Source organism: Vipera ursinii (genome assembly GCF_947247035.1).
Source record: "Vipera ursinii genome assembly, chromosome: 1".
NCBI lineage: Eukaryota > Metazoa > Chordata > Lepidosauria > Squamata > Viperidae > Vipera > Vipera ursinii.
This window is the reverse complement of record NC_139512.1, coordinates 346264773-346290383: the sequence shown is the minus strand read 5'-3', so window position 1 is coordinate 346290383 and position 25611 is coordinate 346264773. Positions and strand designations below refer to the sequence as shown.

General features: G+C 40.5%; 1 protein-coding gene across 1 annotated transcript in view; it reads left to right on the top strand.

The window, feature by feature from the left end:
* The window catches only part of CALN1 (calneuron 1), a 172407-nt gene that overhangs the window by 112626 nt on the left and 34170 nt on the right, over positions 1-25611 (top strand). Inside the window, exon 4 of the mRNA XM_083379880.1 lies at positions 13359-13471. Within this exon, the coding sequence (XP_083236006.1) occupies positions 13359-13471 (113 nt within the window). The remainder of the gene's footprint in view (positions 1-13358; positions 13472-25611) is intronic.

Below are 25611 nucleotides of genomic sequence, written 5' to 3'. Positions count from 1 at the left end.
TAACCCTTGTCCCCAAAAATGCGACTGTTGCAGTGCCCCTGTGGTCATGTAATTAAAATTCAGGTGCTTGGCAGCCATCTGCTCTTACACTCGTGGGGATGTTTCAACTCCCCCACCCACCCACCCACCTATCTCCCTCCAATCTCTGCTCTTTGGGCCCCTGCATTCTGCAGTCCCTGCCACCCTGCACTTGTTTGACCCCACTAGACCTTTACTATCGTCCTTCTATCTCTGCAGGCCAAGCACACCCAGCCTGGCCCTTTGCAAGGGCCCCGGGGTGTGCGCACAGGAGACAGCCAGTGCCAGCATCCCGGCTGAAGTCAGCCTGCAGGGCAAGACAGCCAGCTGGAATGCCAGACTATACTTGTGTGCACACACAGGGGGTGGGGTGGGGCTGCCCTGTGGATTTAAGGCTGAGTGTATTCTGGCTTTGATGGCTGCAATCAAGTTGTAGAGATGTTCTTCCTGAGATCATGTGTAGCTGTTTCCTCATGAGACCTGAGGAAGAAGGTCTCACATAATTAGCAGCTGCCCTGAGAATGGCCAGGCTGGATACACCATGTTAGTAGCAGGAACAAGAAGATATTGAAGTCAGCTGCAGTTAGCAGAGTGCAAGGCAGCAGGATTCTCAAAGTGCAGGGCAGCAAGGATAGCTGGCTGGGGCTGGAGCTTTATGTCACATTGCTGAGCTGTGATGGAGTGGATGGGGCTTCCTGGGGCAGATGTGGTTTGACATCTCACTGCTGGTCCACATTGAGACAGCTATGGCTTCATCAGGGGGTCCTTGCAGTGTGCCAAGAAACCTCTGAGCCCAATGTGGCAAGCAGCCCCAGAGTTGTGTGATTCTGGGGCTTCTTGTTGCCCCTCAAGGCAGGGTTTATGATTGCCAAAATTGCATAGATGGCAGTGAATAGGAGGTTCGGGGAGTTCAAAGGGGAGATAGTCTCTTACATTGGAAGAATAAAGGCTTAGGACTGGGAAGGACCAAGCTGGGAATGGCTTGGATCAAAGTGGATCCTCAGCTAACAACTGGTAAGATTCTGTTAACAACAGTACTGCCATCACTAGGGATTGCAGTCATGGGGCATTGAGCTTTACTACTACTTTGCTTAGCAATGGAAATTCTGCTCCCTAATGCCATCATAACTTGAGGACTGCCTGTAATTCAAGTGAGCACAGTGGACTAGTTAGCTTTGATACCCTTCCCCACATCCAGAGTAAGCTCCATTTAGAGTTGGAAGGACCATGTTTAGGTGTTTAAATTTGGTATCTGGAGCAATTGACAGTTATAGTTGACTGCTTAGAGCAGGGGTTTCAAACTGCTGGCCCATGGGCTGGATGGGTCATGCCGAAACTGTGTCCACTCCTGCTCCGGCAATGGAGAAAAAGTCATGATACGTCGTGACACGTCATGTGTCGTGGCAAGTTTGACACTCCTGGGTTAGAGAACGCTGGCTCCTGCGTGAAGCAATCTGCACTGTGATTGGTTGCTGTGGATGTAGAGGGGGTGTTTCCCTTTTACCCCGCCTTTTTTTCCTTCTGTGCGCCCTGCATGTTCTGTGATTTACCTCATGATGCTCCTGTTTGCTTGACTATCTATTTTGTTGTATATATTGAAGTCACAGACATGTACTTGTAGTTTTATATTTATTTATATAAAACTACAAGTACGTGTCTGTGACTTCATTTAGACACCTGCTGCGCAGTTCCCTGACAGAGCAGCAGAGAAATTTAATAACCCAAAATCAGCAAAGAGTAGTTATAACTTCCAGATGGGTATTTTAAAGAGGTGGGGAGCTGAGAAGTGAAGATGTTGCCCAAAGCAACAGCCATGTCCCTCCAGAAATGTTCCAAAAGACAGTTGAAAGAGATAAGTAGTAACTCATTTGCTTGGCATATATATTAGGGTCAGAGAACCCAATCAACCATTCACAGAAACACCTGCATTATGCATGTATAGACGTGAAGTTGCAAAAATGAACATTACAGGAACAGCAGAAAAGCCACTTGGTTTGCCAAGGGCTCTATAACACTATGCAACATTTCAAAGCTCCATGATTTAGTCTGCTGCTTCATCACAGCACCTACCTTCAATTCACACATCTCGTAAATCTCTTTCGCTGAGGTGATTCATCTGAAGTTTTGTTGAAAGAAAGCCTCCCTTTCAATATTTTACCTAGCTGTTTAAGTACTACAGTATATTGCTGCTATTAGTACTATTTTGGCAAACCATTTTTACAACTACCCTCTAATGTTTCTTAGTATGGCTCCTTTGTACTTAACAGTAATGCTGGTCTATGAGTTTAGAGCAGAGTTACTAAATAGATTTCCCTTTGAGAATTTTTCAAGTGGATGATCCATGAACTAATAGTTTGATGGTGTTAAAGGATTCAGAATTCCGCATTAACCTCTCTAACTATCCCTCAGCTTCCAGGCACAGCTGAATTGCTGATTTCATTAACTTGTGCTTTGCATTTAAATATTCTGGCCCGGTACGAGTTATTTTGCAAGAGAATACATATGGAAATGAAACCATAAGTCATAGTCAAGGAGGCAGTTACAATATCAGCAATGATTATAATTCCCCATTGTATATAGATACAGTTCTACAGAGGAATTATTGAATCTATCATTTGTACTTCTATAACTGTCTGGTTTGGTACAGCAACCAAACAGGACAGGTACAGACTTCAACTGATAGTAAGGGTTGCAGAAAAATAAATGATTGCAACCAGCCTGCCTTTCATCGAGGACCTGTATATTGCACAGGTCAGAAAGAGGGCTAAGAAAATATCTACAGACCCCTCACTCACATCTTAGACATAAACTGTTTCAACTCTTCCACTTGGGGTGGCGCTACAGAGCATTGCATGCCAGAACAACTAGACACAATTTTTTCCTTCGTGCCATCACTGCAGAACACCTAATTCCCCCAAGTATTGCCTTATGTCTAAGGATATATTAGGTAGGACTATATTACTATTATCCTTCTCATGTGTTCCACTACGTTCTCTTATTGGTGGTATTATTGTTGTTGTTGTTATTGCACCAGAGACAAATTCCTTGTGTGTCTATCATGCCTGGTCAATAAACTAGTCTAGTCTAGTCCAATCTAATCCACCCCAAACTCCATTATATCCCCACTAAATTCCCACATTTCAACTGATTGAAAAGAGGTCAACAGCTGCTGGAGAAAATAATGAAATGTATCCCTGTAACAAAACAAGGGTAACATGGGTAACAAAACAAGCATCAGAAACACCTCTGTATGGTGATGAATTTAGTGATTTTTACTCCCTTCCATCTAGATGGGTTCAAAGTGACTATCAATAGAACATGAGTTCCATCTCTGAACAGGTTAGCTGAGGAGCTTTCTCCAGAAAAAAACGGGTACCTAGTCTATAGCTGAACTTGAGTGTCTCAGCATCTGGCAAATGGATATATGACAACAGATGTTCCTTTTGGTTCCAGTAGCAGTTAGTTAAGATGTTTATGAAGACATCTACCTCATCACCATGAAATACCTCTTGGTAGCCTACAGGTTAAAACATCTGTGGTCTGATTAAAGCATGTCATAATCACAACTATATTATGCACCACAAACATACCCAGAAGATTTAAAGATTGTATTATTTCAGATCTTTCACCAATGCACTCCTCTGCGTTCAAACATTAGAGCAGGGGTCTCCAACTTTGGTAACTTGGCTTGTGGATTCCCCCTGCTGGCTGGGGAATTCTGGGAGTTGAAGTCCACAAGTCTTAAAAGTTGCTAAGGTTGAAGATCCCTTCATCAGAAGACAGGTTACACGAAGAAGTACTGCTTGTTAAGATCAGGTAGCCAAGTCAGTAAAACATCTGAAGAACCTTAGTAAAATAGAACAGTGCTCCTTCACACAAGCCTAATTTCTGATGCTCAGAATTACAGATAGTTCTCACTTTATGACCAGTTGCATAATGACTGAACTTACAGCAGACCTCTCCAAGGTTACTTACAACCTGGTTCCAACATTTTGACAGCTGGTGCTCAGCAACTGGCCTGCATTTACAGTCGTTTGTAACATCCCATGATCCCATGACTAAATTTTATGATGGTTTTTCTGAAAATCATCATTTACTTCTGGATTTTGGCAAAACCAACCCATAGCAAACCATTAGTATGTTTAATGACTATTACAAAGAAGATCATAAAATTGGTTTGGTCACATGGGTGACCCATTTCACTGTCACAATGTATGACAGAGATGGGCAAGCTACATTATGGTCATGAGTTAAGGACTACCTATACTGGTAACAGTGGAATATTGTGAAATTTTGTCCCAGTGCCAAAATATTAACATTTGAAACCAATTTATTCTGAGTTTTGCCCATATTATTAATATTTATGGGAGGAAAAACTTCAGTCCAGATAATTGTATCTTCCCTTAAGACATATTTTAAGTTACAAGCCTATGAGAAATCATAGGCAATCCTCTTTTTTGTCCCTTTTTGAAGTATCACGTAAAAATAATTTTCTTACCAATGTCCCTCATTCCTCTTGATTTGCTATATCCTCTCTTAAAAGAATTGCCCACCAATGAATGTGTTGAAATTATAAAATAAATTGATCCACACAATATTTCTCAATAACACTCTTGTGGGGTCTTCCAGGGCAAGGGTCCCCAGCCCACGGTCCATGGACCAGTACCCGGCCATGGATTGCCAGCAATTGGGCTGCACAAACAAGGAAAGCCCCATTATTGGGATGCAGGCAACACACAAAACCAGGCCCCATCCGGTCCATGGAAAAACTTCTCTCCACAGAACCGGTCCCTGGTGCCCAAAAGGTTGGGGACCTCTGTTCCAGGGAATGCATGCATTTCTCTGCTCAGTCAGATGCTTGAGTTCAGCAAAATTGGAATTAATTAAAGAAAAAAGTTATTTTGCAAAAGGAAGCTTGAGTGGGTTAGTAGAGAACTGTAACAGATGAAATGAATGCCTGGCCCACTATGTTTGTGCTGAGGATTGATATAAGCATTTAGACAGACAGATAGGAGAAGGAAGAAACACTGTGTTATATTACAATCTCATATTTATATGTGTTTCTATAAATAATATATTTGAATTAATGTCAAGGTCCACTGAAACCATATAACCGCATTGCTGTCTGCAACCCCCCTCCCCACATTTCTCATTGAAAAATGCTTATATTATCTTTTATATGGAGTAGGTGAGTCCAAGATTCAAACACATTCTCTGAACCACACCGTGTAGTCTCCAAACTCCTCTCTCAACATTTTAATGTGATTTTTTTTCCCTTTTCTTTCACCCATGAAAATTATAGTGTAAATCTTAAATTATGCTTAAAATAAAGGTCCCTTATATTTGAGTTCAACTCAGATAAAATATTTGGATTCAACCTTATCATGAGTTGTATTACATTTTGACAATCTAATCTACTACACTGGGATATACATTGGACTTCCACCCAATACTACAGGTAATCCTCAGTTAGCAATAGCATTTAGACTTATATACTGCTCCATAGTGCTTTACAGCACTCTCTGGGTGGTTTACAATGTCAGCATTATTTGCATATTGTCCCCAACAATCTGGGTCCTCTTTTTACCAACCTCAGAAAAATGTAAGGTTAAATCATCCTTGAGCCCCATCAGGATCAAACTCAGGGCAGTGGGCAGAGTTTGCCTGCAATACTGCACTTAACCACTGTGCCACCAATTAACAATTGTCCATTGTTGAGCGAAGCAATCATAATGTGACATCACATGACTGTGCCAAGTCATGACAGCATTCCCAACAATTCATGTTACAGTTATTAATTCCACACAGTCATTAAGAGCAGTGTCACATTTGTGACCTCCTGCCAGCTTCTGCATTGCCTTTGCTTGCTGGAAGCCAGCAATGAAAGTTGCAAATGATAATCACATGACTGTGGAACACTGTGACCATCATAATTTCAAACCAGTTGTCAAGCACCTGAACTGTGATCACATGACTATAGGGATGCTGCAGCAGCCACAATTTGTGGACCATCCGTAAGCCTCTTAGTTCAATGTTGTCATAACTTTAAACAGTTGCTGAATGTTTATTAACCAAGCCCTCTAATCAAATCTCACCTTACTTGTTTTTTTCAGAATCAGCCAAATTTGGTGTCAATGCTATCTCTTAAACATTGATAAGATTTATAGTAGCATTTCAAAACAACCATAACATGGTTATGTGCTTTGCAATATGTGAGAGATCCTTTTACATTGAACTAGCACTAAAATAATTAAGCAAATAAGCCAAGAGCTTCCCTAGATTAATTTGCCTTTATATAGGCTTTTTGTTCGAATTATGGCTTTAACCTTCTTCCTAGTCAATTATACTTTTCAGAGAAATTGGACTAATTAAACTTTTTCAGTTCTAAGTTATCACAGTAAAATCCTGCCAGTTGAGTACAGTAGAAGTTACCATCTACCTGGGCAAAATAGAATAAACATAGATTTAGAAGTCCACAAGTCTTAGAGTTGCCAAGATTGGACACCCCTGGTTTAATTCCAAAAATCAGAGAGGAATTATTTTGCTCTCCGTGGTTGAACAAGCATCTATACAGATAGGACACCATTGTCCTTTTGGTGATGTGTGATAGCTCCAGTTATTATGGATAAGTCTTAATAGGCACCTTTAGCTAATGAACTCAGTGTCATTTTCAAACTAAAACTGTACATCTTGTGAAGCAAGATTTTATTTAGAAATTTATCTCTTATATTGATTCTGGCTGGAATGATTCTTCATGCTTCAGGGGATTTCAAAGATATTCAGCCCTTGTGCTAAGAGAAGGGAGAAAAATAAAGTGAAAACCTTAGAACAATCTGAGATTGGAAAGGAATTGTTTGAATTACTAGTTGATTTATTAACCTGATTATGTGTTTGTCAACTCTGCAATGAACCTGAATGAAGCTATTTGGCTCGTTTCCAGTTGCTACCAGAATAGAATGGGGATGGTGGATTTTTTTCTGTTAGCCTAAACAATTCTTTGTACCATGGGAACCAAGGTCATTTCTGTTCATTGGGCTGGGGTGCTGAGCCTTCTGTTAGAAAGCCCGCCAAAATATTCTATTGGGAAACGTACTTGATTGCATAGTACTGGGAAAAATGGGACACAGGAATAGTTTGTTTCTGAAGCGTCACTCTTACCTATTTGAAAAATGTTTCTCTTTGAAACTGATTTAGTTCCTCTCAACAAGGAACAAAACACAATCTGATCCTTGGAAGGAGCCATTTTAACACCCTGCTGTGAAGATAGGAGTAAATGAAATAATAAACCATGGTTTTTTAATGTGGTTTATAGAATAGGTTTAGAAGGTAGAATAAGTAGAAGTTAGCCATGCATGACACATAAGCTACATATTAGCACCTAATTTAAGACCCCTAATTTCCCACCCACCCAGTAAGGGCGTTCATTCATTCATTCATTCATTCATTCATTCATTCATTCATTCATTCCAAATCAAGGCTGCTCAACTCCACAACAACTCTGGGCAGCCTATAGATAAAAATTAAAAAGTATTAATACAAAGGAAAACATCAGAGGAGAACAACCATGTCGTAAGTGGCAGCAACTTGGTTCTAATCCACTACAGGTAGTCCTCAGCTTATGACCACAATTGGGCCCAAAGTTTTTGTTGCTAAGTGAGACAATTGTTAAACTGCAGTTGTTAAATTAGTAACACAGCTATTAAGTGAATTTGGCTTCCCCATTTGCTTGTCATAAGGTCATAAAAAGTGATCACATGAACCCGGGACACTGCATCTGTCATAAAGAGGTGTCAGTTGCCAAACATCTACATTTTGATTTTGTGACCTTGGTGATCCTGCAACAGTTACAAATCACTTTTTTTCAGTGCTGTTGTGCCTTTGAAAGATGACTAAATAAACTGTTGTAAATCAAGGATTACCTGTACAGTAATTAAGGTCACAGAGCTGAATTTGTTAACTTTTAGGGAAGTTCTTCCCTGTAGAAGGAAGCAGTTCAGGAAGAGATACGTAGCTTGTTTAGGCAATTTCTGTGCCCGGTGAAGAAGGGAAAAATGAACAACAAGCAAACAAACAAATAAAAGACCAGACACAGAACAATGCACAGAACAGGCACAGAACTAACTGACTGTAGTGGCAAAGACATGACTGAGAGAGATGGCATTGGTCTTGGAGTTCCTTTTTCACTGCCATAGTAACTGCAAATGGTTGCTATCCAGTGGTGGGATTCAAATATGGGAACAACCGGTTCTCTGTGTGGATGCCACTTCCAGAAGTCCATTCTGCGCCTGGGCAACAAAAAAATTAGCTACCGGTTCTGCCGAAGTGGTGCAAACTGGCTGAATCCCACCACTGCTGCTATCCAAGGCAGTCACTAAAGAAGGATTTTTTTTGGTGTATGCCTTCAAATCAGTTTCTGAATTCTAGTGACTGCCTGGATAAGTCCCTGCAGTTTTCTTGGCAAGATTTCAGAAGTGGTTTGCCATCGCTTTCTCCTTAGCCTAGACTTAAGAGAGACTACTGGCCCAAGGTCACCCAGCTGGCTTTGTGGCTAAGATGGGACTAGGATTCACAGTAACCTAGTTTCTAGCTTGATGCCTTAAATATTACGCTAAAGTGGCTCCCAAATAAAGACTACCTGTATTGACAAAATGGGTCCCAAGAAGTTGTAAATTACTGCTTTCAGTCACAATGGGAGAGGAATATAAAAGACCACAAGAAAAGCTCAGATTTTCGAATTATCAGGCTAATGAATGGATCTGATCCACTGCATGTTGCTCCATTAAGGCAGCATGAGTTTGGAAGAATGGCTTATTTTGTTGGAGTGTTTCTATAACAAGATTTTTTAATAGTAATTTTTGTGCCTAATTCCCCGTGGTTTGTAATAGCTGAAAACAGGATGCTTTAGCAATCTTCTTGACACATTATTATTTTTTTCTTGCTGCTTATGGCCAGGTTATAGTTCAACTCTTTAATGTGATTCTTCTACTAGAATTTGGAACAACAATTTAACACACTAGCCTCCTTCATTTTTTTTAAGCTATGTGTTAAACTTTAAACATGCAACCTGTTTGAATTTGAAATGCCGCTTTTCAAGTTCAAAGCAATCTTTCTGACTGCAGGACAACTGTTTCACAAAAAAATAGGCTGTTTCAATCATTTTTGACGTCTAATGCTTCCTGAATTATCAAAATTGTTCATGTTCAATTGCATTCAAAGCAACTCTTATCAGGCTCAGAACATTGAGGTGTATTGACAAAATGGTTTTGAATGCAAAATATTTTGCATATCGCTAAAGATTTTTAAAAATGGAACAAAAACTGAAATGAACTCTGTGGAATGAGAAATATTATTTACATATTTCACTTCAACTAATTAGGGTTCTGGAAATATATAGGCTTTGTTTCAAGTGAGAATTTCTCTTAATTGGGTTCTTTTCCATACATTGTAGATTGTTTCTCTCAAATTACCTAAATTTTCAGCATGTACATTTTCTACTTGGCTTTAAAATGTTGCTCATGGTAGATTTTGGAGAGTTTAAAATATAATAATACATAGTCACAGCAGTACTTGATGAACCAGCCCTATTCAGTACAGAACATGTCAAAGTAATGTAAATGTAGCACAAATTATGCTACGTTGGGATAGTTAACATCATACAATAAATGGAAGACAAAAATGGCTGAAAGGTAAAGAGAATGCAATGCAACATCAAATGATATTTGACAAGGTGAACAACACCTTTGGCATGTGAACTGAGATGGCCATCCATCTGCTTGGTGGGTCACCTAAAAATAGGTTCAATTCAATTGCATCTTTTGAATATTGTGAAATGATTCTGGGTATGCATCCCTTTACACCCCACAGAAATAAATTCTTACATGATCAAGTATACATTTGCATTATTGTATAATGGAACTCTTATGGTGCAGTGATTAGACTGCAGTATTGCAGGCAAACTCTCCTCACCGCCTGGAATTTGATCCTGATGGGGCTCAAGGTTGACTCAGCCTTCCATCCTGCTGAGGTGGGTAAACTGAAGACCCTGGTTGTTGGGGGCAATATGCAAATACCTTGTAAACTGCCCAGAGAGTGCTGTAAAGCAGGGGTCCCCAACCCCTAATCTGTGGACCAGTACCAGGCCACAGCATGCCAGCAGTTAGTCCGCACAAACAAGCAAAGCCCCATCCATGAGATGCAGGCAGCACACAAAACCACATACCATCTGATCTGTGGAAAAACGTCTCTGGTGCCCAAAAGGTTGGGGACCTCTGCTGCAAAGTGCTATGGAATGGTACATACGCCTAAGTGCTATTGCTATTATATGGTCTTGGCAGTATGTCCATTGACAAGGGCACAAGTATAAACTGCTGCATTAAAAAGAATCATGATGTATTTCTCACTTGAAGACATCTTCCTCCCTGCTCCCAACCCATTTTATTGCAGTAGATACATTTATAAAGTCCAAATTAAAATCTTGATATTAATCTTGGGGGCCTGGCTTAGTGCCTGACCATCTTCTGACCATCTGAACTACTTGGCTAGTAAAAACTGCTAGACAGACCCTTCTGATAAAGATGAAGCTATTATTAGAAGATGGCTGTTTTTGGAGCATGAATGAGAGGTCTTCTCCTGTAGTAGAAAGAAGAGACTCATGCCAGCTCTTCAGGAAAGGAAAGGTTTATTGCGCAGGTTCAGAAGGCTTAAACAAAACAAAGGGTCTGAACCCGGAAGGGCTCATGAACAGACATATTTATACACCTCTAATTCTTAGTTATACATTGTTATACATTGTTACTTATAAGGTTACATCCTGCACATTCTTATCAGACAACAGTTTACAAAAGAAAATTACATGAAGTACGTGTAGTTTCACAGACAGGATATGGTTATCCCAATCATCATCTGCCTTAAGGACAAGACTACGTTTGCTTAAACAAGGACTTTAGTACATTCCTCTTTAAGACAGTCACCAGGGAATACGTGCAGTTACGCTAACAGGATTATGGCTTCCTTGATCAGCGTCCATTCTAATTACAAGAATACATTTGTTTCAACATTATTTTAGTCCATTTCCTCTGCTTCACTTCCAAACCATCCAATGCATCCTTTAGAAGAGGGGTCTTCAACCTTGGCAACTTTACAACGTCTGAACTCCCAAATCCAAGAATTTCTCAGCCAGAACATGCGTTTGGCCCTTATTTTCTGTTCCTTAAGAAGAGCAGCCTAGGAACGTCTCTTTCTCCAGGTTTTTAATAGCTGAGTTTGCCTTGATTTCATTGTTTGCAATTTAAATTTTATTTTGCTTTTATTTATTGCCTGCCTGCTAGCGGCCTGAAATGCTCAGACTGAATTGAGAAGTGGGATAGAAATAAAAAGTTAGAGCTGTGCAGCTTTTCAAATGAGTGTTGCACCTCAGTGAAGATTTGAGCATAGCAACCCTTTGATTGTGAAAGTTGCATGGTTGCAGGTTTGCTTCTGGGTCCAGTTCAAGGTGTTGGTTATCACCTTTAAAGGCTGTCATGGCTGTTTGAGGAACCATTTTACCCCAATGGGATTGGCCCACTCCTCTGTTCCAGCAGAAGGGGCCTGGTCCTGGCCCCATCAGTGAAAGAACAGCAGCTGGTGAGGTCCAGGAGAAGAGCCTTTTCTGCTGTGGCCTCCCCCTCTTCAACATCATGCCACTGGAGGTGAATCAGCTCTGATCTTTCTGGCCTTCTGAAAGAACCTGTACGGTCCCACTACAACTAACCACCCAAGAAAGCAGAACTTTTGAAACAGGTGTTGTCTCCAAGGGAAACTTTTATTAGGGTTCAGTGACCATAGAAAGTCAAGGCAAGATCTGGGGAAAAGCCCACCGAAACGGTATAATTAAGCAAGCAATATTCCTCCTCCCACCAAAGTCATAATGTCCAGTTGAAATCCATTTCTCTGCAACCGTCTCCCTGATAAAGGAGACACAAGGGGACGGAGGGGGGAGGAGGAGAATATAGAAGGCTAAAGTTACCCCAAGCACATGCAAGCTCCCCCTCCCCCCAACAAAATGGCAGGCCCCAAAAGCAGAATATATGGCCAAGGAAAAGAAGGAGGGTTTTTGGATCCTGACAGAACCTCAAAATCTGGCTCTGTTAACTGGGCTGGGCCACCAATGGGGGCGTCTCACAATGGAGCTGGTCAGTAAACTAAGAAAGAAGATCCCACCTCCATCCTGCTCACGTACTGGTTCCTATTCCACCTAATCTCTGTTAATTTTAATATTTGCAATATTTGTAACAGTATAATCATAATAATCATAACCATAATGGTAAAGTTGGAAGGGACCTTGGAGGTCATCCAGTCCAACCCCCTGCTCTGGCAGGAAACCTTATACCATTCAGACAAATGATTGACCGATGTCTTCTTAAAAACTTCCAAAGTTGGAGCTTTCACAACTTCTGGAGGCAAGTGGTTCCACTGTTTAATTGTTCCAACTGTCAGGAAATTTCACTTTAGTTCTAGGTTGCTTCTGTCCCATCCGTTGCTTTTTGTCCTGCCCTCAAGTGCTTTGGATTCAGACAACTTCTAGAGTTAAGAGTTTCGTAGCTATCTGGTGATCATTTTGGATACCCCAATCTGGTAGCCCTGAAACACCCACTGGGCAGAAGAAAAATGCCATGAGTTTCCTTAGCTTCTTTTTCCTTTTTCTTCCAGTTAAATGAAAATGCTTCTAAACTAACCAGCAGAAAAAGTCCTCTGACCTTGTTTATTTTCTAATAAGATGAGACCAGGGATCTGTTCTGAATAAAGATGCTTGGTGCTTTGTTCTGGTTTCCCTCTATTTCCTTCCTTTTAATTAAACCTGTCTTTAAAAAGAAAGCCAGCCATGAGGCACCAAGATGCCTATTCCCTAACGTTTTCCACAAATCAACAATACATTTGTGGTAGTGGGTAAGTAGCTGCCCTGCTTGAAACTTCCTCCATAAATATTCATAACTTGATCTCAGTCTTTGATCAGTTTAGCTGAATTGTCTGTTTATTTCACGCCTTCATAGTTTTATTTTAATTGGCTTCACTTTGATTTGCTGTACTTTGTCGTCTTTTTTTTCCCTGAGTGTGTTTTACTTAACTATGATTTTCATCTATGTCTTGTACTTTGCTATAAGCTTCTTTTTTATCTGGAAGAAAATAGATGAATCAAAGGGTCTTCTCCTGCAACCAAATAACTCTTTGTACAGTTAATGCCAGAATTCTCTGGTTAGCAATCCAAGATGGCCGATGAAGCCTCAGTGTCATTTCTCAGAATTCTCTGCTTCCATTTTTTTTTCTTATTCTTACACCCGTTTCTCTCTCCCCTTTCTTTCTAGGAGATGGCCAAGTTGATTTTGATGAATTCATGACGATCCTTGGGCCTAAACTGGTCTCTTCAGAAGGGCGGGATGGCTTTTTGGGCAATACAATTGACAGCATATTCTGGCAGGTTAGTGGCAAGGTGTTTTAATGTATATTTAAGTCAGAGTTGATGGACATGTGATTGCCTTGGATACTTCTTCTACAGGCCATGTTATCACTAAATGACATGAAGTTTGTACTTTGCATTATTTCTGTAGTTAGACCGTGATTCACATGATGTCACTGTGGCTTCTACACAGTCTTTCTCTTCCATTTACTCAAATGTGCAACATGCTGTGCAGGTCACATAAGGACATCGTGTGCAGATAAGGACATGCTGTGCAGGTCACATGAAGTGTTAATACCACTTTATAAGGCCACACTTGGAAAACTGCATCCAGTTTTGGTCACTACGATGTAAAAAAGATTTTGAGACTCTAGAAAGAGTACAGAGAAGAGCAACAAAGATGATTAGGGGACTGGAGGCTAAAACATGTAAGGAACAGTTGCTGGAATTGGGTATGTCTAGTTTAATGAAGAGAAGGACGAGGGGGGACATGATAGCAGTGTTCCAATATCTCAGGGGTTGCCACAAAGCAGAGGGAGCCAAGCTATTCTCCAAAGCATCTGAGGGCAGGACAAGAAGCAACGGATGGAAACTAATCAAGGAGAGAAGCAACCTAGAACGAAGGAGAAACTTCCTGACAGTTAGAACAATTAACCAGTGGAACAACCTGCCTCCAAAAGCAGTGAATGCTCCAACACTGGAAGTTTTAAAGAAGATATTGGACAACTATTTGTCTGAAATGGTATAGGGTTTCCTGCCAGAGCAGGGGGTTGGAATAGATGACCCCCAAGGTCCTTTCCATCTCTGCTATTGTATTATATTGTAGGTTGCAAGTTGCTATTGAATATGTGCTAGGGGGTGTAAAGGAAATTACAGTCTATGTCAGGGCTGTCCAAACCTGGCCACTTTAAAGACTTGTGGACTCCCAGAATTCCTCAGCCAGCCATATCATGGGAATTCTGGGAGTTGAAATCCACAAGTTTTAAAGTTGCCAAGTTTGAAGATCCCTGGTCTAGAATATTAAAGAACATACTAATATAGGATTGTTGTATTATCTGGGAAAGCTGACCACAGCTGATCTAGCTGATCTAGCTTTCCAAAAGCTTCAAAAGAGACCTCTGCCTCTTTCTCATTCACTTCTACTTCATTCATTTTCATTCTCAAGAGTTTTAGTACAGGTAATCCTCAAATTACAACCACAACTGGGACTAGAGTTTCTGTTGCTAAGTAAGATGATTGTTAAGTGAGTTGCACCCAATGTTACCATCTTTTTTCCCCATGATTGTTAAGTGAATCACTACAATTGTTAAATGAATCGCATGATCATTACGTGAATCCAGTGTCCCCCATTGACTTTGCTTGTTGTAAGCCAATTGGGAACGTAGTGAATCGTGATCACACAACCCCAGGACACTGCAATCATTGTGAATATATGCTGAATGCCAAGCGCCCTAATTTTGATCCTGTGGCCATGGGGATGCTGCAACACAACAGTCATAAGTTTCAGGACTGTTCATAAGTCACTTTTTTCAGTGCCTCTGTCACTTTGAATGGTCACTGAATAAATGATTGTAAGTCAAGAACTATCTGTAGAGTATTTTTTTTAAGCTGGTATGTTTATTGCAAGGTTGTGAAGAGATTTGGCTGCCCGCAGAGATCTGAATAGGTCTGTGAAAAGCATTTATTTGGATATCCTTTAATTTTTTGGAGCCGTGGTGGCACAGTGGTTAGAATGCAGGTATTGTAGGTTGACTCTGCTCACTGCCAGGAGTTCAGTCCTGACCGGCTCAAGGTTGACTCAGCCTTCCATCTTTCCAAGGTTGGTAAAATGAGGATCCAAATTGTTGGGGGCAATAGGCCTACTCTGCAAAACACCTAGAGAGGGCTGTAAAGCACTGTGGAACGGGATATAAGTCAAGTGCACTTGCTCTTGCTATCTTTTCCTTGTTTTTACTGAGAACATGGTACATTCCTGATAATTGAAGACTGATGGAAAGATAAATGTCCAACCTAGGACACTCTCATACACCACTTTGTCTGTTTTATTTTATAATTGAGGTTCAGTGTGAGAACTCTGTGCCCTCAATTTGAGAATTTCATCAAAGGTTTTCCTTGGGTTGGGTAAATCTGAAAGCAAAGTTTAGAAAAATGGACGAAAAGATTACCTGTGCTAAAGAATGTCGACTGGTGGCCCCCAGAGGGAGGGCGTTCTCTGTGGGCGTGCCGGATTTATGGAACCATCTTCCGGTTGAGCTCCAGATGGCGCCCGACCTTCGCTCCTTCCGGCGCGATCTAAAGACTTACCTGTTCGAACAAGCCGGCCTGGCCTGATGGGTGATGGGTTTGGGTTTTATTGTTTTTTATGTATTTTAACTTAACTTATTGTTATAGTTTTTGGGCATCTTGTTTAATCTTTTTTTAACTTTTGTATTCTTGCTTTTTAACATGTATTGCCCTGTTCACCACCCTGAGTCCTTTGGGAGAAGGGCGGTATACAAATATAATTAATTAATTAATTAATTAATTAAATAAACAAACAAACAAATAAACAAATAAATAAATAAATAAATATAGGTAGAAAGAGACGGTCCTCAGTTGATGCTAGGTGACATAAATCAGATCTCGTTAAGGAAATCTTGTTATGACTTGTGTTGCATGAAGGATGCCTTTTACTAACCCTGGTTTTATTTGCAGGAGTGAAAGAAATGACTCTGATCTATGCATTCAAAAAAAAGTGGTTTCCTGCTGTTTTTATTTGTTTTGTTTCTGTTAGGAGGGTTTAAAATGTGCTTGTATTTTATTTCACGAATTCTGTGGTTATTCATTCTCAATTGCCCGAGAAAAGCAGAGTGGGGGGTGGAGGGGCAGAGAGATAAACATAAGAAATTGCTGTTTTTCAACTGTGGCAACTTTAAGATGTGTAGACTTCAACTCCCAGGTTTCCCCAGCCAGAATGAAATAAATGAATACTGGTTTGAAATCCAGAGTTACCGAGTTCATTAAAAATCACTCACAATGTACAGTAATTCTAATTCTTACTGAATTTTAATGGATGTACTTACTTAAAGGCAAGGAGGAGCAGGGAAGTTCAAGAGGATTCATCACCTACAGAAAACAAATATTGTTGTTGCTCACTCAATTTCTCCATATTGCCACAATTTTAAGGAACGTGGTGGTGTGGGAAGTCACACACACATACACACACCGAGAAGGAAATATTAAAAGGGCAGAATATTATATTTCCTCAAAGGATCTTAAAAAGGCAGAAAAGCATGCCCAGTTTTTCTTAATAGCCCCAAGTCTCCCTCCCCCAAGCAGAAGCCAGCTCTGTAGAAATGCAGATATCATAATCCTTTCAGAAAGACTGGCACCTGGAAGCTTAGAGTTGATGGGATTAGAAAGACATAGATCCCTAGAATCAACAATCCCTCACACCAAAACATCCAACACAGGACATAGTCATCAGCCACAGCCCCAGGGAAGCAGGATATGACCTTTGAGATATAATAGGATTAACCCACCACCATCAGAATACCAGAAAGGCACACTCAGACTCTGGTCAAAGTTCATGCCACAGGAACAACTCCAAACAAAAGCTCAAGAAGATATAAAAACCCACCGCTCCCTACTACATGTGGTCAGCTTTCCCAGAGCCACGCTTCTGTCTGGCTCTGCCCTTCAATAAACTCCAGCCTTCTTTCTAAAGCAGTCTCCATTTTGTTTATTCCCATCTTGGACTGGACCCTGATGAAGATTTTTCATTCAACAGTGGCTTACCCACTACTCTGGTTATTATGCTACAAAGCCATACCAGTTGCTTGCTTATGGAATAGGTCATCGGAGCACACCCCAAGTTGCAACATTCTGCTTATTATTTTTTGTTTGGTTGTAATTGCTGGTAGATGGGAATTCCTTAGGGCACACTGTAGTAAGTAGCTGCCAGCCAAGCAGACTGCTATATTCTATATAGGATAATAAAACTAAATTAAATTAAAATGAATTCCTGTTCCAGCACTGTCTTGTGCTGAGCTGCTTGAACTGTGGGTGGCTTTTTCTCACTGAACTTCAGATAGGCCTTCCCTGGACAAGAATGGTTATATATATATATATATATATATATATATATATATATATATATATATATATATATGTGCAAATTATTCAAATTGCTAATAAAGAATTTGGGAGGCTAAGATGATCATTTCGAACTCATTTACGTTCTCATCAGTTAGTCATACCCTTTATCTGAGATTCGAACCCGGGCTGATTGTATATCAGGCAGTGTTTTAACCTCCTGAGCCACGGGGTTCTTTCTCTCTTATATTAGCTGGAAGGCAAGGCAAATGTATGTTTAAGTATTTGTCAAGGCTTTTTGAATGGACCTTGCTAATTAACTCTTTCATTCCTGTTTTGGCCCGGCTCAGGGCTTATCTACAGGAACTAGTCAACTTATGACAGCTCATTATTTGTGCAAATTATTCAAATTGCTAATAAAGAATTTGGGAGGCTAAGATGATCATTTCGAACTCATTTATGTTCTCATCAGTTAGTCATACCCTTTATCTGAGATTCGAACCCGGGCTGATTGTATATCAGGCAGTGTTTTAACCTCCTGAGCCACGGGGTTCTTTCTCTCTTATATTAGCTGGAAGGCAAGGCAAATGTATGTTTAAGTATTTGTCAAGGCTTTTTGAATGGACCTTGCTAATATAAGAGAGAAAGAACCCCGTGGCTCAGGAGGTTAAAACACTGCCTGATATACAATCAGCCCGGGTTCGAATCTCAGATAAAGGGTATGACTAACTGATGAGAACATAAATGAGTTCGAAATGATCATCTTAGCCTCCCAAATTCTTTATTAGCAATTTGAATAATTTGCACAAATAATGAGCTGTCATAAGTTGACTAGTTCCTGTAGATAAGCCCTGAGCCGGGCCAAAACAGGAATGAAAGAGTTAATTAGCAAGGTCCATTCAAAAAGCCTTGACAAATACTTAAACATATATATATATATATATATATATATATATATATATATATATATATATATATAAATTAAAACTTTTATTTATTTATTTTTTTTTAAATAAAATCAGTGCAAACTAATGCAAAGTAAGGATGACCAAAAAAAAAAGAAATCAAAGAAAAAGCAAAACTTATAAGAAAGGGGAACATGTTGGAGAAAAATAGAAAAAAAGATATAAAGAAGTGGCTTTGGATATTCTTCATAGCAGTTTTAAGTACAAAACTCTCTAAAGTTACATCATATTACTCTCTCTTTTATAATCTATCCTATCCAATCCTCAGAGCCATAAATCACAAGTTCATGTTGTTCATTTTTATACAAAAAGTCCAGATGAGTTGCCCCAAAATGTTGATAATGTCTTTTCTCTAATCAAAGAAGGCAATTTATCTATTTCAGCAAAATCTGTCAAGTTCACCAACTATTCCTCCACAGAGCATAGAGACAAATCTTTCCATCTCTGTGCATATAGTAATCTTACCATAGTAATCACATATTGAAATAATCTTCCATATATATTTTTTTCTAACTGTTTATCCCTTCTTGGGCAAGGATTAGTAGGAAAGTTTTTCCTTCTTTGAAATATACGTTTTTCTGAGCTGCAGTATATTCCATAGTTTGGTCTTGATATTTGACTTCTTCTTCAACTCTATGCAAGTAGCCCTTGACTTACGACCACAAATTTATGATGATAAGTGAGACATTTGTTAACTGAGTTTTCCCCCACTTTACAACCTTTCTTTCCACAGTTAAGTGTATCAATGCAGTTGTTAACTTAGTAACATGGTTGTTAAGCAAATTTGGCTACCCCATTGATTTGAAATTGCAAAAGGTGATCACATGACCCTGAGAAACTGCAACCGTCATATATACGAGTCCTTGGTCAAATATTCAAATTTTGATCATGTGACCATGGGGAAGCTGCGATGGTTGTTAGTGTGAAATATCATAAGTCACTTTTTTCAGCGCAGTTGTAAATTCGAACAGTCACTAAACAGAATGTTGTTAGTATCTGTAGTACATTCCAAGTTCTTGGTGTTTGAGTTCTTCAACTCTGTATCCCAGTTTGTCAGTTTGGGCTTATTCTTCACTGCTGGCTTATCCTTGGTTTGGGCCATCACAGTTTCCTTTCCCTCTTTCTCTTTACAAGCTATTATGAAATAATTATTGCTGAATTGTAGATCTGCTATAATTCAGGGCCACCTTTGTGTCATGAAATTGTGTTCATTTGTTATTAATTAACCTACAACATTTCTTTTCAAGTTGTATGGTGCAGCAGTGTGATTGTGCATCTCTACAGCTACACAATTTATCAGGCTCCTTCATCTTGGAAATAAATCAAATATGCCAACCACAAGCGATAGAAGTCCTCCATTTCTGCAGCACCCCCAAACACTCGCACAGATGAAAAGCAAGTGTCAAATGTTGAGGCAAGCAATAAATAATGCTAGGCTTGAGGGGAAGAAATGTTTTTGGAAGGCAATATTAGAGAATGCTGCAATGTTAACTCATCACTGTATTTGTTAAAGCTAGAGAGTTTTGACAGCTACAAACGAAGAGGATAAAGAGGTTTTCTGTGGTTGATATGAACGTAACAACCTTGTGGTTATGCTTCTCTGCGCAAGGATGCCTCAGAAAACTGAACTGTCTTAAATGAAGGATTTGATTAGTGACTTTCTTCACAGGTGCACTAGGGACTTTTGCAAGCAGGTGACTCCAGAAAATTTTTTGATTATGGGAGCCATAATTCTGTTCTTGAGGTGGGCGGCTTCAGCTCTTACAGGCACCTGCAACCCACAAGGAGCCTCATTTGAGCATAATTGCTGAAAATTAATCAAGGTTTCCAACCATGTAGATGTGGGAAAAAGATGCACACTGAGTACAGGTAATCCTCAATTTACACCACAACTGAGACCAGAATTTCCATTGTTGAGCAAGACAATTGTTAAGTGAGTCATCACATGACTGGACAAAATTTTATGACCATTTCTATCATGGTCATCACGCAAATTACATGATCTTTAAGTGAATCTAGTTTAACGAAGAGAAGGATGAGGGGTGACATGATAGCAGTCTTCCAATATCTCAGGGGTTGCCACAAAGAAGAGGGAGTCAAGCTGTTCCCCAAAGCGCCTGAAGGCAGGACAAGAAGCAACAGATGGAAACTAACCAAACAGAGAAGCAACCTAGAACTAAGGAGAAAATTCCTTATAGTCAGAACAATTAATCCAGAGGTCTTCAAACTTGGCCCTTTTATGACTCATGGACTTCAACTCCCAGAATTTCTCAGCCAGGCATGCTGGCTGAGGAATTCTGGGAGTTGAAGTCCATGAGTCATAAAAGGGCCGAGTTTGAAGACCCCTGAATTAATCAGTAGAACCAACTGCCTCTAGAAGTTCTGATTGCTTCAACACTGGAAGTTTTTAAGAAGAGACTGGACAGCCATTTGTCTGAAATGGTATAGGGTTACCTTCCTGAGCAGAGGGTTGGACTAGATGACCTCCAAGGTCCCTTCTAACTTATGATTATGGAGGAGAAGGAGAAGGAGAAAGAGAAGGAGAAGAAGAAGAAGAAGAAGAAGAAGAAGAAGAAGAAGAAGAAGAAGAAGAAGAAGAAGAAGAAGAAGAAGAAGAAGAAGAAGAAGATTGTTCTCTTCTTATCCACAAAGAATCACATGGTTGTTAAGCAAATTCGACTTCAGAGAAGAGCAACAAAAATGATTAAGGGGCTGGAGGCTAAAACATATGAAGAACAGTTACAGGAATTTAGCGTGTCTAGTCTAATGAAAAAAAGGACAGTGTTCCAATATTTGAGGGGCTCCTACAAATACGAAGGGATCAGACTATTTTCCAAAGCACCAAAAAGGAAGATGAGAAACAATGGATGGAAACTAATGAAAGAGAGAAGCAACCTAGAACGAAGGAGAGATTTCCTAATGATGAGAGCAATCAACCAGTGGAACAGCTTGCCTTCAAAAGTTTTGGGTGCTCCATCACTGGAAGTTTTCTAGAAGAGATTGAACACCTATTTGTCCAGAATGTTAAGGTCTCCTGCTCAAGCAGAGGGTTGGACTAGAAGACCTCCAAGGTCCCTTCCAACTCTATTATTCTATGTTCTATGTCAGAACCCAGGTGAGAAGATTGCAAATCAGGAAGATATGACCACGAGATGCTGCAGCCATTGTAAATGTCAGCCAGTTTTCAAGCACTCAGATTGTAATCACGTGATTGCAGGCATGGTGTGAAAGTTGTAACTTTGAGAATGGTTCATAAATCACTTTTTGCAAGGGTGTTGTAACTTCACACCATAATTAAACGAATAGTCATAAGTTAAGGACTAGCTATATGTGAAAGGTCGTCTCTCCTGTTTGGAATCTACTGGTACAGCTAGTCCTTGATTTATGATCAGTCATTTAGTGACAGTTCAAAGTTATGACAGACTCCCCCAAAAGGTACTTTTGACCTGGTTTCAGAGTTATAGCCATTGCAGTGCTCTTGCCATGGTTCATCCTTACGGCCAACCGCAGGGATGCTGCAGTGCTCCCCCACCTATCTCCCCTACACTGCCTGCCTTCCCCGCCCCCCTGGTCTCAGCCTATTCTCTCAGCCGGCCATTCAGCAGGCAAGGGGGGCTAAAGCTGGTCAGCAGAAGCGACTTTCGCATGGAGGGCAAGTTAGAAAAAAACAACAACAATTGAGGATTGCTTTATGTTTCTGGAGGAGAAATGGAGTGCAAACAAATAAATATTAGTAATATCATGGAACTAGTACAAGAAAAAGGACAAGCATTTTAAAAACATTATGGTCCTCGCTCCATCCTAATAGATTCCAAGCTGGAATAAATGCATAACAAAATAAAAACAATATATCATTTTCTATTCAATATCTGATTTTGAAGCAAAAATACCACAGAGCTGCAGATAAAGAGAATAAAACCAATTTTAAATGCCTTGCGGTTTTTAAAATACTTTAACCTAGTGCTGATGTGCAGATGTAAAGGCAGATTGGGACAAATAACTGCTGTGTAAATCAATCTGTGGTCTGGAGACTGACTGTGAATATGTAACAACACCCCCACTCCCAACTCTCCTGGTTTACAAGTTCTTTATGTTTAAGCCAAACCTGGATCTGAGAAGTTTCCTAACTAAATACAGATAGTCCTCGACTTACAGCCACAATTGGAACCAGAATTTCCATTGCTAAGCAAGGCAGTTGTTAAATGAGCTGTGCCCAATTTTACAGCCCTTGTTTGCCATGGTTGTTAAGCAAGTCGCTGCAGTTGTTAAGTGATTCACACAGCCATTAAGCAAATCCAGCTATCCTCATTGACCTTGCTGGCTGCAAGCCAGATAGGAAGGTCACAAAAGGCAATCGCCTTGCCCCACGTTTCTGCAGTTGTCCTAAAGACATGCTGGTTGTCAAGTACCTGAATTTTAATCACATGAACGTGGGGATACTGCAGCAGTTGGAAATGCAAGGATAGTCTTAAGTCACTTTTCTCAGTGCCATTGTAGCTTTAAATGGTCACTGAATGGTTGTAAGGTCGAAGTCTGCCTATAGAGATGGGCTAACTAGTGGTCACACTTTTATTTTTACACGGTTAAAAATAAAATAAATACTTTTATGGCATCAAACCATAGTGGATGACAATAGAATAGAATAGAATAGAATAGAATAGAATAGAATAGAATAGAATAGAATAGAATAGAATAGAATAGAATAGAATAGAATAGAATAGAATAGAATAGAATAGAATAGAATAGAATAGAGCTGGAAGGCACCTTGGAGGTCTTCTAGTTGAGCCCCCTGCTCAAGCAGGAGAATCTATACCATCTCAAGACAAGTGACTCTCTAGCCTCTTCTTAAAAACCTCCAGTGATGGAGAGCCCTCAATTTCTGGAGGCAAGCTGTTCCACTGGTTAATTATCCTCACTCTTAGGAAGTTTCTCCTTAATTCCAGGTTGCTTCTCTCTTTGGTCAGTTTCCAACCATTGTTTCTCGTCTTGCCCTTTGGTACTTTGGTGCCCTCTTCTTGGAGGCAGCCCCTCAAATACTTGAAGATAAATAGCTTTGTATACTTATTTATTGAACACAGCTTTTTTCCACAATATCAGTCCAACATGTCCCTATCAATTATCTTTATTGCTTCATTTTCAATTGTGCATCCTATATCCCCATATACCCACTACAGATGTGCTCCAAAGTTTGCAGCCTTTCAACCTTTCACCCTGGTCTAGATTTATTTTATTTTTTTTATTTTAATTCCATTTATATCCCGCCCTTCTCCAAAGACTCAGGGCGGCTTACAAGCTTAGCAGTAGCCTTCATTCTATGTACATGCCTGCTTATTAGGGCTTTCACACACACCCCAAGCGGCATTATTACAAAGTCAGCTTAATTGCCCCCAACAATCTGGGTCCTCATTTTACCTACCTCGGAAGGATGGTGTTGTGATTCAGGGTCAGCCTGTGGGTTCGGCAGTTGGGTCGGATGACTCAGATGAGGGGGAGGAGGGGGGTGTTGAAGAACTTGCTGATGATGGCTTTGAAGCTCCGCAGAGCCCCCATCCAGGCCCCTCGTACCTGGTCGAGACCCAGCTGTGTGAGCCTGACAGTGTGGATGAAGATGACCCACAGCTGGCCCTGTTCAAGGACGCCCGATGCAGGAGGCAGTCAAGTAGGAGCAAGCAGAGGAAGGCTGTGGGACTTCTCGGAAGGAGGCAAAGAGAGGCCACGCCCTGAACTCTTTATAAAGGGAATGTTTGGGGAGGGCTGGTTTGCTGAAAGCAACCGCTCCGATAGTGTTTCAAAGCTCCTGTATCTTGGTATGTGTTTTGTTTGTTTTTGTAATAAATTTGGCAGACGTATTCCAGCCTCTTGCCGTTTATAAAGGGGTTGCCTTTTCTGCAAGGCCGGTAGCAGGCTGGTACAGAACAGATGGAAGGCTGAGTCAACCTTGAGCCTGGTGGGATGCGAACCTGCACTAATTGCAGGCAGCTGGTTTTACTTAAGGAGGCATTAGCCCACTGCTCCACCAAGATGCAGCAGAACAGCCCCTGACTCTCTTTAGTGACCCAACGGAGCCTCCTGTGGTCGTTCTGGCTGTGCACAGGAGGCAGCCGGGAGAGAGACTGGGCAGACTTTTCTGCCTGTTTCCTCCACTCTGTCTCCCACATTTCACATCTTTAATTTTATTCAGTTTCCGGTCTAAAACTAAAACTTAAAAAAGTAAAAATGATGGAAAATCCCACTCCTGATACTCAGCGCTTTGCCACTGAATTTCAGCAGCTCTGCCTTGTACAGATCTGAAAAACATTAAAAAAAAGTATTTTTCCCCCTCTTTTTCGAAGGGCTATCTTTGGCCCCCAGATTCTGTATCTGAAAGTAAAGGATGTTAAACCATCTGAAGATCCTCCCAAATGAACTCTCTTCTTTCTCCTTTATTATTACAAATCAAAGGTATATTTCATGCCATTCACACCCGTTGTTAGGGATAATGGTAAAACTTCTCTTTTTGTCAACCTTTTAACTGTAGGTTGCTTTTAATGATATTGATTCTGACACTGGTTCTAATTATGCTGATTTTGTTGGTGTTGTGCTTTACGTTTAATTTCATTGTTGTATGTCACCCAACATGCTTCCATGCTCGGAAAGCTGGATATAAATTTAATAGTAATAAAAAGCCAGACTCAACCATTGTGGATCAGAAAGATAAAAGAGTCTGGGTAATGGACATTATAGAACCTGGAGACAGCAGAAGAGAAGAGAAAGAACTGGAGAGAAAAAAAAAATCACAAAATACCGTATTTTCCGGCGTATAAGACGACCCCCAACTTTTGGGAAGATTTTCAAGATTTTTTGTCTTATATGCCGGAAAATACTTACATGCCAGTTGCCAAGTGTCCAACACAAGCCTGATTCAGCCCCGTCTGATGCAGATGGTGCAAAGGGGCTTTTCCTTCCACCCACCCTTTGGAATAAACGCAAGAGCTGCGTTCACAAGATGCGCTTTTCCAGGCCAGACTCTGCAAATGGCACGCCAGAAGCCGCAACCACCGCAGGTACTCCGAGTCCCCGCCTTTCGGCAGCCTGCACAGCTGAGCGCAATCCGGCTTTGAGAGCGGATTTGCAGACGGAGCA